Here is a 13941-nt window from a genome sequence, read left to right as displayed (position 1 = left end):
AGAAAGAGAGAGAGAGTGACTTGGGTGAGAGAGGGGGGGGGGAGTGAAAGAAAGAGAGAGAAAGTGAATGGGGGCGAAAGAGAGAGGGATAGATAATGGGAGAGGGAGAAGGGAGGGAGAGAGGGAGAGTAAAAGGAAGAAAGAAGGGAAGGCCGCCCAGAGGCTGCAGCAGCAGCAGCAGCAGCAGCAGCAGCAGCAGCAGCAATTAAAAGTCAATGGATCCCCTTGCTCCTGCCTCAGATGGGCTACTACTGTATCGCGGCTATTCTTAGAAGCCATCCGCAGAGGAGGGCTTCAGCCGATAATTTTCCATGCGTGATGAACTGTGAAACACAACAAAAGCCCCATTACCAGGGCGGGGGATTTGGGCTCGCTCTGCATTAGCCCAGGAAAAGAGCCAGTGAAAAGAAAAACCTCGTCAAATGGAATACATTAAAAAAAAGAAAATTCCGCCTGTGTCACCGGAATGAAACTGGGGAGTCAAATGACTCTTCATACAGATATTATTCATGGAGGCACGGGCACTCCAATGGGAGACTTTAGCACACTGATTACCTCAGAGACAATGCGCTTTTTTAAATGGTTTATTGAGGGCCTTGACAGAAACTCTGAAACGTTAATCGTACGTTTATCCAAACGGCAAGGGGGATGATTGTTTTTCATCTCCTGAGCATTCAGACTTGATTAACATTTACCGGAGGAGATCCTTGGGGGCAGCTTTGTTTCTATGATACATCTTGTCATGGTGGACTTTTCGATGTTGATTTATACAGAACGTTTTTTTTTTTTTTTTTAAGTTGTGGTATCTTGATGTGTGGGAGAATATCTCCGCAAAAGCTTAACACATCCGTCCACCACTTCAGTCAGAGAGCAACACTTTTAAACAGGAAAGATAGCAGGTCCACAGTTAGATTTCTGTTGTCTTAGCTGTTTCGTTTGTATTTCCAGGGAGTAGGAAAAAGATTACTGATGAAAAGTTGTCATGAGAGAAAAAACGAGATGCAAAAACTGATAGTCCTGCCTTATCATCCTGTGGCAGACTGCTGAGAGCACCTAATCCATGTCCTGATGGACCTCAGATAAACAAGGGGAGCGACCGCCACTAGAAAATGGCACTTTCTGTCAGTGCCGCAGAAACCCTGATAGGTGAAACATTTGATTTGCTCAACTGCGATACATCGGAAAACGACCCAGAGTGTGTTTGGAGTCTTTATGCCGACTCCATCATCATTCCACAGAGAAATTGCGGTTCATAAGCACAAAATGAACAAAAGTCATGCGGATTTTGGACGACCGCTAGTCTTCCATGGCTTTCCTGGCTACATTCCCAAAAAGGAAATGCTAATATTTTTCCTTCACATTACAAACATATTGGCACACGCAATATCCATGACATGACTTGAAATTGCTCATGGAGTTTGAAACCGGGGATACAAGGCCTGCACCGCTAAAAGCCTTTGGCGTATCATGACGCTAAATAAACCCAGGGTGAAGTGTACTGGCAGCTTATCTTCACATCATATAACTGCCTGTAGCCTGTACACTGTACGAGGAATTCGCTCACTTGTCCTGATGCTAGCCTAGCGCCAGGTGAGACAGAGCTTTGGGGTAATAACACCCATGTGGCTCGGTGTCAGCGCAGATACTGGTGCGCCACGGTGACTCCTGACTGTACGGTGAGCGCCATTAAAATTGTAAAGGTGGAAATATCCACTGTCGCCTCGTTAATGGCTTTCTCCGACCGCCCTGCCTTGGGCAGCCAGATAAGGAGAATTCTAAGCTGGGGGGAGCTTTGAAATAAATAAATTAATTAGCTCTCTGACTGTCGCTCTTGCACTCATGCAAACTTAATGGTATACTTGCCTTCTCTGCGGTTCCAGGAGCATCTAACGCAACATATTAACCATAAATAACATCTTGGATATTGTTTTTATCATGCTTTGCAGCGCCACAGGTTAATAGATACCTATACTGAGTATAACTACATGATAGATTACACGTGGCAGGCAACGCTATTCAGTAGCTTAACTTAAGTCAATTAAGTCTTTTGTTTGGCGGCTTGTATGGAAATTGACGAACAGCGTGTCAAGGCACTGATTGTGGGTCTTTAAATGTTTAATAAGTGCTTAGCGTTGCCAGCCAAGCCCATTATGCTAATGCCTGCGGTTCAAGGGAAAGCAGCAGTTTTAACTCATTGTGCTTGATAAAGACTGAAAATTGGCTAACTTTGAAGGCTCTAACGACTGATACAAAATCACTTTAGTTAAGCGTCACATTTGGGCCTTGATTTGTGTCACCTCCTTTGTTTCGAAAAATAAGAAAGTAAACATATAAATAGATAAAGGGTGGTTAACATTCCTCTGATATTCAACAGCTCTACTGAAAAGAGGGGGAAAAGGTCATTAGTTTTTTAAAGCTTCCAAAGCTGCTAAATCTTCCTCTTCCTCTTCTACCACCATTCATTAAAAGACAGTATTTAGGCAGAGATGCTTTAGTGGCTGGCTTCCCTGTGCACTCTTAGAAGGACGGTGGCTCGAGTAAACTATTTGATTAAAGTGGAATGTCACCATTTGTCTGAGACAACATGGCACCGGCACCATCCCTCCCTCTGCGGAGTCGCGGCGGGGAGCATTTGAATATGAAACAAGCCGTATTGTTGCTGACAGCACACTCATTTCTGTGTGAAATGTCAGCTCACAGCCACTTGAGGAATGGCGGCGCTCCAAAGCGGGAGGCATGATGAGCTAAAACGCCTTCCATCATCCCCGCGAGCTCCGTCAATATCGCCGAGAAGTGCACGCAGAAAGGTCAGCATTATATATCAAAACACAAATAAAGCAACGTCTCTTTTATTGGACGGTGGGAGGGAGGAATTGACAGATTCAGAGATGGGGTGGTTTTCGTATGCCTGCAAAACTGCATTGTATTGTTCTGGGCCATGTTGTTTTGTTTGTTTGTCTGTCGACTCGGTTCCTCTCGGCCGCTAACCCTCCCTTCCTTTGTTCTCCAGATTAGATTGTTCTCTGCTGGCTTCAGTGTCCCTTTACCGGTCAAATCGCATTACACAGAACTCAGGAGGCATGACTCGTCTACCCACTGTAAGATGAAGCCTTAATTAAGGACATGTTGCATTAGTAAAACGCTCCTGCCTCACTGGAATATCTTTAATGGCTGCCTCATAATAGTATACCAGTGCTGGCGCTACCCGATGGGTTTCTTTTTCTTTTTAATAATCTTCTCATTTCCTAATTTAGATTTGATTGTTTATGAAATGCAGGGCTGTAGAGGTAGTGGTGGTGCTGGGGGGGGGGGGGGGGCAGGGGCAGTTGTGGCCGTTCATCAGCACTTCCTGGTGTAGAGAGAGAATGTTCACTTAGGACACGTTTCGAATGCACACAGTACACGAGAAGAGGACAGTGGCTGGTTATTAATGATCCAGATAACTTGCTCTTGGCTTCTCAATTGAGTGTGTGTGTTTCTTTTAAAAAACATTCTCGGTTAACAAGTGATTCATCTGAAAACCTGATAGTATCAAATTTGACTAAAGCTTTTCCCTATGTTTCAACTATGCTTCATGATTACAACAGGTTTAGCCTAATAACTACACAGCTTTTTGAGTCAAATTAGAATAGGGTCCCTGATAGTTACTAACTCCCACGATTATGGCCTTGACATCGAGCGAACATAGCAGATAGCATAGTTAGATCTGCACCACTGTCTGCGGCTATCTGTTTGTAACCTTTAAAACTCTGAGAGCAAAGAGCCTTTTCTTTCTGGCAACTAACGGGTGATTTCAAACCCTTTCATTACCAGACCCCAAGCATCAACACAACCCAGAGCTAAGTCCCCAGATCCACCCTCGGTCCTCCCCTTCACCCTGCAATCACTCTGTCATCACAGTCATATCAAACGCAGCTCAATGACTAATAGAGCGAAAACCAATATCTGGCTAAGCCGCGCTCCCAAAAGCGCGTCAGAGCTCAAGTTATTGCAGAACTAAAGGTCAGACGTTCCCAGAGCAGAAAGGCAGCCTGATTCCCCAAGCGGGTCACGCGCGCGTCCACCCGCCACGCCACAGCAGGTCCCCAGGATGAGCCTCTAACTGTGGGAGCACGCTCTCGTGAGCTGCACCCCCCCCCCCCCCTTCCTCCGCACCCTCCACTACACCCCCTCTGCCTGCCTGGAGCAGGCTCTCTGTCTGACTGCAGGCAGCGATGACTGATACAGTCCTAATCACAGGAAACAGCCCCGCAAGCCAAAAGAGAAAGAGAGAGAGAGAGAGAGAGAGAGAGAGAGAGAGGGAGGGAGAGAGAGAGAAAGGGAGGGAGAGAGAGAGAGAGGGAGGAGACCCCCGGCCTGGGACTGGATATGAGCAGAAATCAATTTAAGCGGATTGAATTCTCTGATAAGGCCTAACTAATGACAAGTGCCTGAGCAACAAGAAAAAAGTAAGAAGGAAGGGATGGGATGTGGGAGGAAATAAAATAATGATCACAGTCATAATAAAAAAAACTGTTATTGAAGTAATCAGTACACTGCCATAATGTTAGCTGCCAATTCAATGCTAACGGTTGAAAGAAAAAAATTGATCGGCAGTTGAAACACACAGGAGGTAAAATGGCCCGGGCATGATGACAATGTAAGAGCAACATCATTGGCTGAGGATGTGCGTTCATGCTGAACGTAAACCGAAACTGGCGGAACAGATGTGACACGCACTACTTATAGGCAAAGGGCTGAGAAGAAAGGGCAACGATAGGAAAAGGACTGTTTACCACCTGCGACCGTAATACACCGCAAGCGCATTCAGCTGTTCAAAGACGCTTCAAATAGAGATTAAGTCCGTTTCAATTGTCCCCCCTCGGAGAGTGCAAATAGAAGAGTATTATAGGGCCAGTGGCTATGAAATTAAGCGTAGATGAGAGAGAAATCAGAGCGGCGCTCAGACTCTCGGCCACAATCACTCATCCACCCACCGCAGCGACGACACGACACGACAAGACAAGACGAGACCGGAACAGACAAGAACGTCGTCTGGGAAGTTCCATGGAGTTGATTAGAGGGGTGCGCAAGGCCACCTCCAGGATACAAGGATTGTCACACTGACCCTTAGAGACGGGTCCCGTGCCTCGGCCTATCCTTGGGAATCTGTCAGAGACGGAACGTCAGCGTTTTCAAAAGTGCCTCTGAGATGCACGCCTGAATAATGTATCCTATGAATAAAACACATTAGCTACAAAACATATTGAATAATTCACTTTTCAAAGCCCCTTGCACACTAGATATTAGGTCTCCTGTCACTCTGCTTTTTTTTGGTTTTTCACTCGTAGACCATCCCCCCTTCCCCTCTCCTCCCCTACCTTCATCTCTGTGTCTAGGCCTCTCTTCTTGTTACCGATGGCGACTGTCTATTTTTGTTCCACATGCACCACAAGTAGCTAGATTCTTGGAACCTCCTCTATTTATCTAAAAGGCTCTTGAAATTTTTAGGAGCGCATTTATTCTGATAGAATGTTTGATGGGGACATGTACACACACACACACACACACACACACACACACACACACACACACACACACACACACACACACACAAACACACAAACACACACACACACACACACCTACCTCTAAAGTGTATTCATCTTTCATTGGCCCTGCATCACTAAACGGTGGCAGCCAGCTGTGAGATTCAAAGCATACAGGCGCAAATGATGGGGAAAGACACTCTCCTAATTAAACACTTTGTCCCCACAAAGGCCCCACTAAAGACCCACAGCTTGACTCCTAAAAGCAAGAACACTTATCACTCTCATGCAGTCCCCACCACTGATTTCCTGCCAAAAATTCTCCACTGTGGCTTCCAAAAAGTACACAAAAAGCACACATAGAAGGTTAATACTAATAGTAACACTACTACTAATGCTAATGACAAGACTTATAGTAATGCTTACTGTAACACTACTACTAATGCTAATGACAAGACTAATAGTAATACTAATAGCAACACTACTACTAATGCTAATGACAAGACTAATAGTAATACTAATAGTAACACTACTACTAATGCTCATGACAACGCTGTACCACTACCACCAATACCACTATAGCACCCACTAATAAAACTAATACTACTAATAATAAGACATTTTCCAGCTACTCCGTCATGTGAATGTGGCTCTTGTGAGGCTATGCTGGGAGCCTCTGAGCATCATCATAACACCTGTGCTGTCACTTCAGTCACGTCTCGGAGCCCGTCAGTGCGCGGAACTCAGAGAAAGTTTGCCTTTAAGGAGCGGTGGGAATACACTCGGCTTATTTACAGCGGCATCCGTGCCAGCAGTGTGTGATCTACACAGATTTCCTCTCTTGGGTGGAGATTAAATGAGTGCCATATGCTCAACACTGAAGGTGTGAGACCAAGCCAGTGCATCGGGGACTGCAAACGTGTCAACAAGAAAATGGCTGGAGTGCCTGAAAACACTTGAATGTTTGTTTATGTGTGTGTGCAGCAGTGTTCTTCACTCTGTATGCGGTTTGTGCACATATGTGTCTGTGTGTGTGCGTATGTCAGCCTGTGTGTGTGTGTGTGGGGGGGGGGGGGTTTGTATGTCTAGAAGTGGCTTGTGTATTTAAACGGCGTGACAACTTGAAAATGATTACGCTCAGAAGTAATTGAAAAAAAAAAAAAATAACACCAAAACACTGAGACAAAAACACTAAGACAAGACAAAGAGACGTGTCAGCTCTCTATAAGAGGCAGGCGAGGGCGGCGGCACGTACCAGGGCGCAGTAAGTCTCGGGCGGGTCCCCACAGGTGATGTTGGGCGGGTCCAAGGTCACCTTCAGGAATTTGGTCATGTCGGCCGCCTCGGGCTGGCAGGCCATGTAATCCCAGGTGAGGCCCTCGTCCGTGTACACCTGCGACTTGCACATGTCGTAGTGTCCCCAGGTAGCCTGGTAGTGTTGCATGGCGTGGCACAGGCTCCCCCATATAGCCTGCAGTGTCAACAGCACAGGGAAACGCATGGCTGCTCCCCTTTGTGTACGTACCCACTGAGATGCTGTTGATGACTGGGTCCTTTTCTCTTTTTCTCCGTGTTTCTTTTTTTTTCTCTCGCTGCTTCACCCTTTTCTTTTGTTAAACGTGGTATCCCTTCCTTGTCTCTATTTCCCCCTCGGTGTGGAGGAAAGAGCTTTGGGCCCGGGCTTACAAAATAATCCAACCTTTACTGAGGCTGAGGTGCCGTGGCTGCATGCCAACCTGCTGTTCCAGGCTTTGAGGCAGAGAGGCAGGCAAAACGGAGAGAGGTGAGAGGAGGAGAAGGTGGTGGTGGTGGTGGCAGCCGTACGGGAAAGAGCTGCTTTTTCGGATGGATGGCGCTCTGCTCCGTCTAACCCCCGGCTAGATAAGGTTAGGGTTAGGGGTTATCTCTCCGGCAGACGTTGGTCTTGACGGGGAGGGATGAAGGCAGGTCAAGGGGGGGTCCCCGGTTGGTTCGTCTGATAAACAGGAAAGGGGAAACAGGAGGGAGGAGAGGGACAAGAGCGGGGCGGACAAAAGGGGGTTTCAGGAGGGGAGGAGGGTGCTGGAGAGAACGCCTCTTTGACTCCGCGGAGCAGCGACCTCGCTATCTCTCTGTCTCTCCGTCTGTGCGATGACTGGCAGGCCTCTCAGCTCTGTTTCCTGTCAATCATCATGCTCCCGCAGCTTTTTTTCTTCCGTTCCTTCGCGTCCTTTCCTCCACGGTCTGGCCAGGCACCCATATGCTGCAAAGGAGAGAACAAACAACAGAGAGATAGAGAAGAAGGAGAAAAAAGGAGGGAGAGAGGATGAGTGTCTGGCAATGCAGAGGGGGATCGAGTTTGACATCAGTCTGAGAATTAGCCGATGCTAGGCAATAACGCACGGGGAGGACCTGCAGGCGGAGGCGATGCCAGGTAGGGGTGCCCAGGGGCTGGAGGCTGGAGGAAGGGCAGGGGTGTGTGGGTGTGTGTGTGTGTGTGTGTGTGTGTGTGTGTGTGTGTGTGTGTGTGTGTGTGTGTGAGTGTGTGCGCATGCGAGGAGAGAAAAGATCACATAACCCAAAGGCCATCAGAGAGAATGTGATCTGGCCTCTTCACACCCCGCCGTCACACTCTTGCCCTTCATGGCCCGTCAGTCTGTCCGATGCCATCCAAGTCAAGTCCAAACAACACCCTACGCCGGGTCCCCGCGGCCTCGCCTAGCTCTCGCCTCCCCACACTGCATCCCCCCACCCCCTCCCCCACTCGCCGCCCCTGTCAAGCCCAGGGACTGAGTGAGATGTTTACTTGTACGTTGCCGAGCCATACAAGGCTATGGTACAGATGTTATGAGGGAAGTAAGAGCCATACAAGGCTATGGTACAGATGTTATGAGGGAAGTAAGAGGAGAACTGCAGAGAGCTGAAGATTTTTTTTTTCGCTCTCTCTCTCTCTCTCTCTCTCTCTTTCCGCTGTTTTAATGAGATTTTAGTCTCACTAAAGTTTCTATTGCGAATAACGAATGCAAGGAGACCCTTTGAGTGCAAAAAGTAGCCTAGTGCAAAAGTGTAAAAACTGGCTAAGGATGTTCATGTTCAGACTCACACACAAATACACAGAGACACACACACACACACACACACACACACACACACACACACACAATAATGAAAAAGGAAAGTGAAATGATCCTGGCTGACCCTTGGATGAAAGGTAAGCCTCTCACTATGTCTCATTACCATGTATCAGAACTCAATAACAATAACAATAACAGCATGCACACAGGATAGCTGGCTGAACTCATCAGATCTGTAAAAGGGGCATAATTCATGGAACCAGCCAAAGGCTACAGTAAGTATAGCTGCACTGATGTCCAGATCAGTTTCCTTTTCTATCTTAATATAACCCCATTCAGGCTACAAAGCTAGAAACAAAGGTGCCATTAATGAATATCTGTCAATTACAACATTACATTGATCAAAATGATTTGTACTGAAGCACCCATGGAACTCTGAGGCTAAATGTAAAACGGGTGATCAAAAATATGCAATGGGACCTACACAGAAAAAGGCCATTTTAAATCAGTCAATGAATAGAAAATTGTTGTTGAAGCACCGCAGCATTTCAAGGCAAAATATCTTTATCAACATTCTCTTCCACTTTAACATCCTACACATTATTTCATTATTTTCAACTACTTGAAAAATGCTGTTATGGTGGTGGTGGGGGGGCAAATTGAAAGCAGCACAAAGGCACATGCACTTTTTAAGAGCACAAACCAAATCCAAGGAGTCCAGAAATAGACCAAGCTCTCCTAGACATTCAGACAGCCTGCATGCATCAAATATACTTCTGAGAAAGGGAAGGAGGGGGGGTGTGAGAGAGAAATACTGAGAGAGATAGACAGCAGGGGAGCCAAACACAATGGGAACAGCCTGCTGCTTCCTCAAAGAAATCCACTTTACCAAACATCTACACAAGATCACCATTGCCATTACAACGTGACAGTCAGTGTGCTTTCAAGTGCACTTCCTTTTCGTTTGGTTGCCTCAGCCTAGCAAAAGCTTGCCATATTCAATAATAAATAGATGGGGGAAATGAAAAAGTAATATTTATATATAGATTTTTTTTCTTTGTGACAGGGGAAACGGCTAAATAGTTTGACACACCACTGGTGCCAATATATTCAGGGCGATCAATACTTAACATTTGGGGCCTTGCTCTGCGTTTTCAGGGATAAAGAGACAACAACACTTTGCAACTGCTAACATGGGGCCTGAAGCCTCACCTCTGGCCACTCCACCACCACCATCTCTCCCCCCACCAGCCCCTCAGGTCTGGTTCCCAGGGCGGAGAGATAATTGATGATGAGTCGGCCGACAATCTCGGGGATGGAGCCGTGTGCGTTTTAGTGGCGGTTAATCAGTCGGCCCAGTCGATGTGACTGCTGACCCGGCATCCCCCACAACTCCTGAGTGATCAATTTGAAACCTAAAGGCTCTCAGGTCCGCCTGGGGACCGAGGGAGGCCTGTGTGTGTGTGTGTGTGTGTGTGTGTGTGTGTGTGTGTGTGTGTGTGTGTGTGTGTGTGTGTGTGTGTGTGTGTGTCTCCTAGGTCCGCCTGGGGACCAAGGGAGGCCTGTGTGTGTGTGTGTGTGTGTGTGTGTGTGTGTGTCTCTCAGGTCCGCCTGGGGACCGAGGGAGGCCTGTGTGTTTCTTCAACCATCTCTTTGTGGCTCCATCTTCTCCCACAGTAAGCCAGGACACCAAGGCTCCATTGGAAACAGCCACTGAAGAGACCTTGCTGGAGACCTTCACCATAGAATTCAATCAAAATTCCAAACGAATATATAGCTGTGGTTGGTTGACCTCTGTATATCAGTCAATGAAGACTGAGGATGTGGAGGAGATGTGCTATGAGAAACACATTTAGAGTCCCTAAAATAATCCTTCTTTAGAGGGAAACTTGCAGCATGATACCAGCAAAGCTCTGGGGTGGCAAAAAAAAAGACTTGACAGAACTTGTGTTGAGCTATCTAAGGGTTGAACAGTCAAGCGGTTTCTTTTACACAGTTAATAAAGGGAGTTTCTTACCAACTGAGGACTCTTTGGGGACTCACTGAGTGTGAGAAAATTAGGAGAAATTGTATGCCATGAAACTAACTGGGCTTACTTCCAATTCAGCCTTTTTAACCATACCACTTTTGAATGGGTTATACACTTTAAAGTTTTACCATCCATGAGGTTATTTTCTTTTTTCAGTCTCAGTTTTTTTCACTCATGGATTCATACATTCAACCTGACAAAGGGATCTCATGAATATGTCTTGAGTATGAAAAGGTCAATTTTTGTATCCAGAGGTATAGCTCTGTCCCATTAAAACCTATCACATCAATCAAAGCGACTCCCATCCAAACTTATAGATGGAGATTTGGATTGGATCTTCCCCATATAATGAGAAAGGGAAGAGAAGGAAAAAGAGCAGGCTGGTGGCGGAAAGGTGGAGGGAATTGGAGGAGGAAAAGAACGAGTGAGCGGAATGAGGAGGAAAAGAACGAGTGAGCGGAATAAAGCCATGGCCGAAGACAGAGAGCGAGGGAATACCAGCTCCGCTTAAGGCAAGAGAGTCAACGTTGGCTTGCCTCACCTGGGTGAAATGAAACCAATTAGTTGGACAGCCCGCTCCGTGATTAATGGACATAATATTAATGTGTTAAAGAGGAACACTGAAGGTGGAAGGGGCCCATAATCTTCAGCAGACAGGGCTGGTTAAAGACGGGAGGGGAGACTGAATGGTGTGCTATAATGAGCTGGTTGAGATACAGGGCCAAGATATGAGTTGAGGCAGAGAGATCACATAGCGCTTGTCGTTATCACCACACAGCCCCCCCACCCTACAATCCCTACGACACCCCCCCCCCACACACACACACACACACACACACACACACACTCATCACGACACCTTATAACTCCCAGTGACAGCAGGCAACGAGGGATAGGGATCGGAATCTTAATCTTAATGCAGAACCGTGTTGATCGGGGGTAGGGGGGGAAGCAGGTCACTTCCTGAACCATCGATCAGCGCGAGCATGGGACATCTTAAACAGGGTATTTGGGGAGGGACGTGATGATATCTATATTTATGATGGCGTGGGGCGCATCGATACGCGACTTAAATGTCTAACATTGGAAAAAAGGGGGCAAATGCGAGTGATAATGCATGATTGATTTTTTTTCGTGCTGTACACAATATCGCCGAAAAGAAAAGAAACGCTGTGTGATTCATCTCAAGTGTCTAACCAACAAAGAGAAGAGCGCATCAATACCATACACTTATACATGTCTGAGACGCAACCAAAGCAGGTGAGGAGGAGTCGCACTCACTTCCTTTTTTTCTTCCCTCGTTCATCTTGCTTTCCTCCCCACTGGCCAGTCACCACATATTTTTTTTTGAACTGGCTCAGCAATGAGGCGTGGCCCGGTCTGTTCTCATTCTCTGTTCGCCCTCCATAAATGTTTCACATGTTCTATATGACTTGGATGGAAGCAAGACGGGGCAAGCCACCCCACCCCCACACACAGCCCCACCCCACACACACGCACACGCACACACCTTCCTCCCAGGCCCTGAAACACCCTCCCCTGTCCACTCGAATTTGCCTCCTGCGGCTGCTCGACCATGCCTGAGTGCAGGGGGAGTCGGCAGCAGTGGCAGCAGTGCAAGGCTGGCCCCGGCCAGAGCTGCACACCACCAGTGTGAGTGACCGCCTACGACTCTGCAGCTGAGCACTGTTCACCTCCCTGTTCACCTCCCTCTCTTCTCCGTCCATTCACACTCTCCTTTGGCCCTCTTTTCTGCTCGCCTCGCCTCACCTCTTTCTCCCTGAGCTTTTTCCCTTTTTTTTTTTTAAAGCCGCTGTCCTCTTTCTCTGTCCTTCTTTTAGTGTTTGTCTCCCTCTCTGTATCTCCTCTGCACCTCTCTGTGTCTGCCACAATGCTATCCGCTATATGCATGGCTCGCTTGATGTTTCACCGACTACAAGCTCATACCTAAAATAGGAACGCGTCACAGCGAAGCGGTGAGGTCATGGTGTGACAGTCGGCCCAGGCCCGGGGGAAAAAGGGAGCTCAGGAGGGCTGGAGCCGTTACCTGACGCAACCCCCCTAATCTTCCCATCTAGCCACCTGCCAAACAGACAGCTCTCAGACACTGACATCGTGACATGACAAAAGAACAAACATCACCACAGCCATCAAAACATCATCACTCGGAGGTATCAGGCGAGGATCATAGTGGTTATGTGGGTTGTACCGGGGAAGCCGCTGATGCCATCTAACCCACCCTGCCTCCATACCACCCCCCACAACCCCCACCCCCCTCCCAACATCTTATCCTGGAGTCACCACATCACATATGCAGGCTTGTGATCTTTTTATGATCTTGACATGTGGCAAATGGATGTAGTGGCGACAACTGGGAGGTGCTCGGCAGTTTGGGAGGGATGACAGCAGCTGGGAGAAATCAAAGCACGGGTTTATCACCCCACCCCCTCCCAAACACGCACACAGACTCACACACACACACACACACACACACAAACACACACACACACACACACACACACACACACACACACACACACACACACACACACACACACCAGCACCACCACTGATTTGTGTCAGGGTACTTGGCTCCAGGGCTGGTTTCTCTGGCTCCGACAGTAGCAGGAAAAAAAAGAGCTTCTATAGGATCTCAGGGCCACCACAACTCTCATCATCTCTCTCTCTCCCTCTCTCTCTCTCTCTCATTCTCTCTCTCCCTCTCTGTCTCTCTCTCTCTTTCTCTCTCTCTGTCTTTTTCCACTACCTTTGCCACCAAGCACACACTTCAGTCCCACATAGGAGCACCTTATACATTATTAAAAACACTTTTCCTAAAAGGCTACCATAGCAGTCAGCTTTCCGGACGATGTACCATTCTGCGCGAAAATATTCCACTGGAACTCAAATGCTAATTTCCAGTCTGGAATACACTACCTCGAGGAGTTAGCAGCCAAATTAAATGATTAGTGGGCATCTTCATCATCACAGTGTTAGACCAGGGCCACCTCCACACAGTTCGGTACAGTCAACACAGCTCAATGGGACGGCTATGTTCTCTGCACTGGTTCTGCTAAATCCAAGTGGTAACAAGCATGGAGGACACCAGTGCACTGCAGGGATTGGAAGCTAAATATCCCCATTCTCTTGAGCATGAGCAAGAACTACTCCTGAGAACGCCTTGGCTGTAGGCAAGGCTGTAGGCACCAACGATTGCAGTCCCATTACAGTAAATCTCATTATAATGATACCTAATACAATTGACAGAAGAGATTACACGGCATGCTGAGTCCACCCCTTGGACCAGCAGCGACAACGGTCATCAATCTTG

At 47.4% G+C, this 13941-nt stretch overlaps 1 protein-coding gene across 2 annotated transcripts in view; it reads right to left on the bottom strand.

Annotated features, from left to right (window-relative positions):
- Positions 1–13941, bottom strand: part of ntng1a (netrin g1a) — a 91057-nt gene that overhangs the window by 74495 nt on the left and 2621 nt on the right. For both annotated transcript variants that reach the window (XM_031583623.2, XM_031583624.2), the window contains exon 2: positions 6784–7770. In XM_031583623.2, coding sequence (XP_031439483.1) covers positions 6784–7029 — 246 coding nt within the window. In that variant the 5' untranslated portion in view covers positions 7030–7770. The remainder of the gene's footprint in view (positions 1–6783; positions 7771–13941) is intronic.

This window comes from Clupea harengus, chromosome 17, assembly GCF_900700415.2.
Source record: "Clupea harengus chromosome 17, Ch_v2.0.2, whole genome shotgun sequence".
Lineage (NCBI taxonomy): Eukaryota > Metazoa > Chordata > Actinopteri > Clupeiformes > Clupeidae > Clupea > Clupea harengus.
The sequence above is the reverse complement of the archived record's forward strand: the minus strand, read 5'-3'. Positions and strand labels throughout refer to the sequence as shown.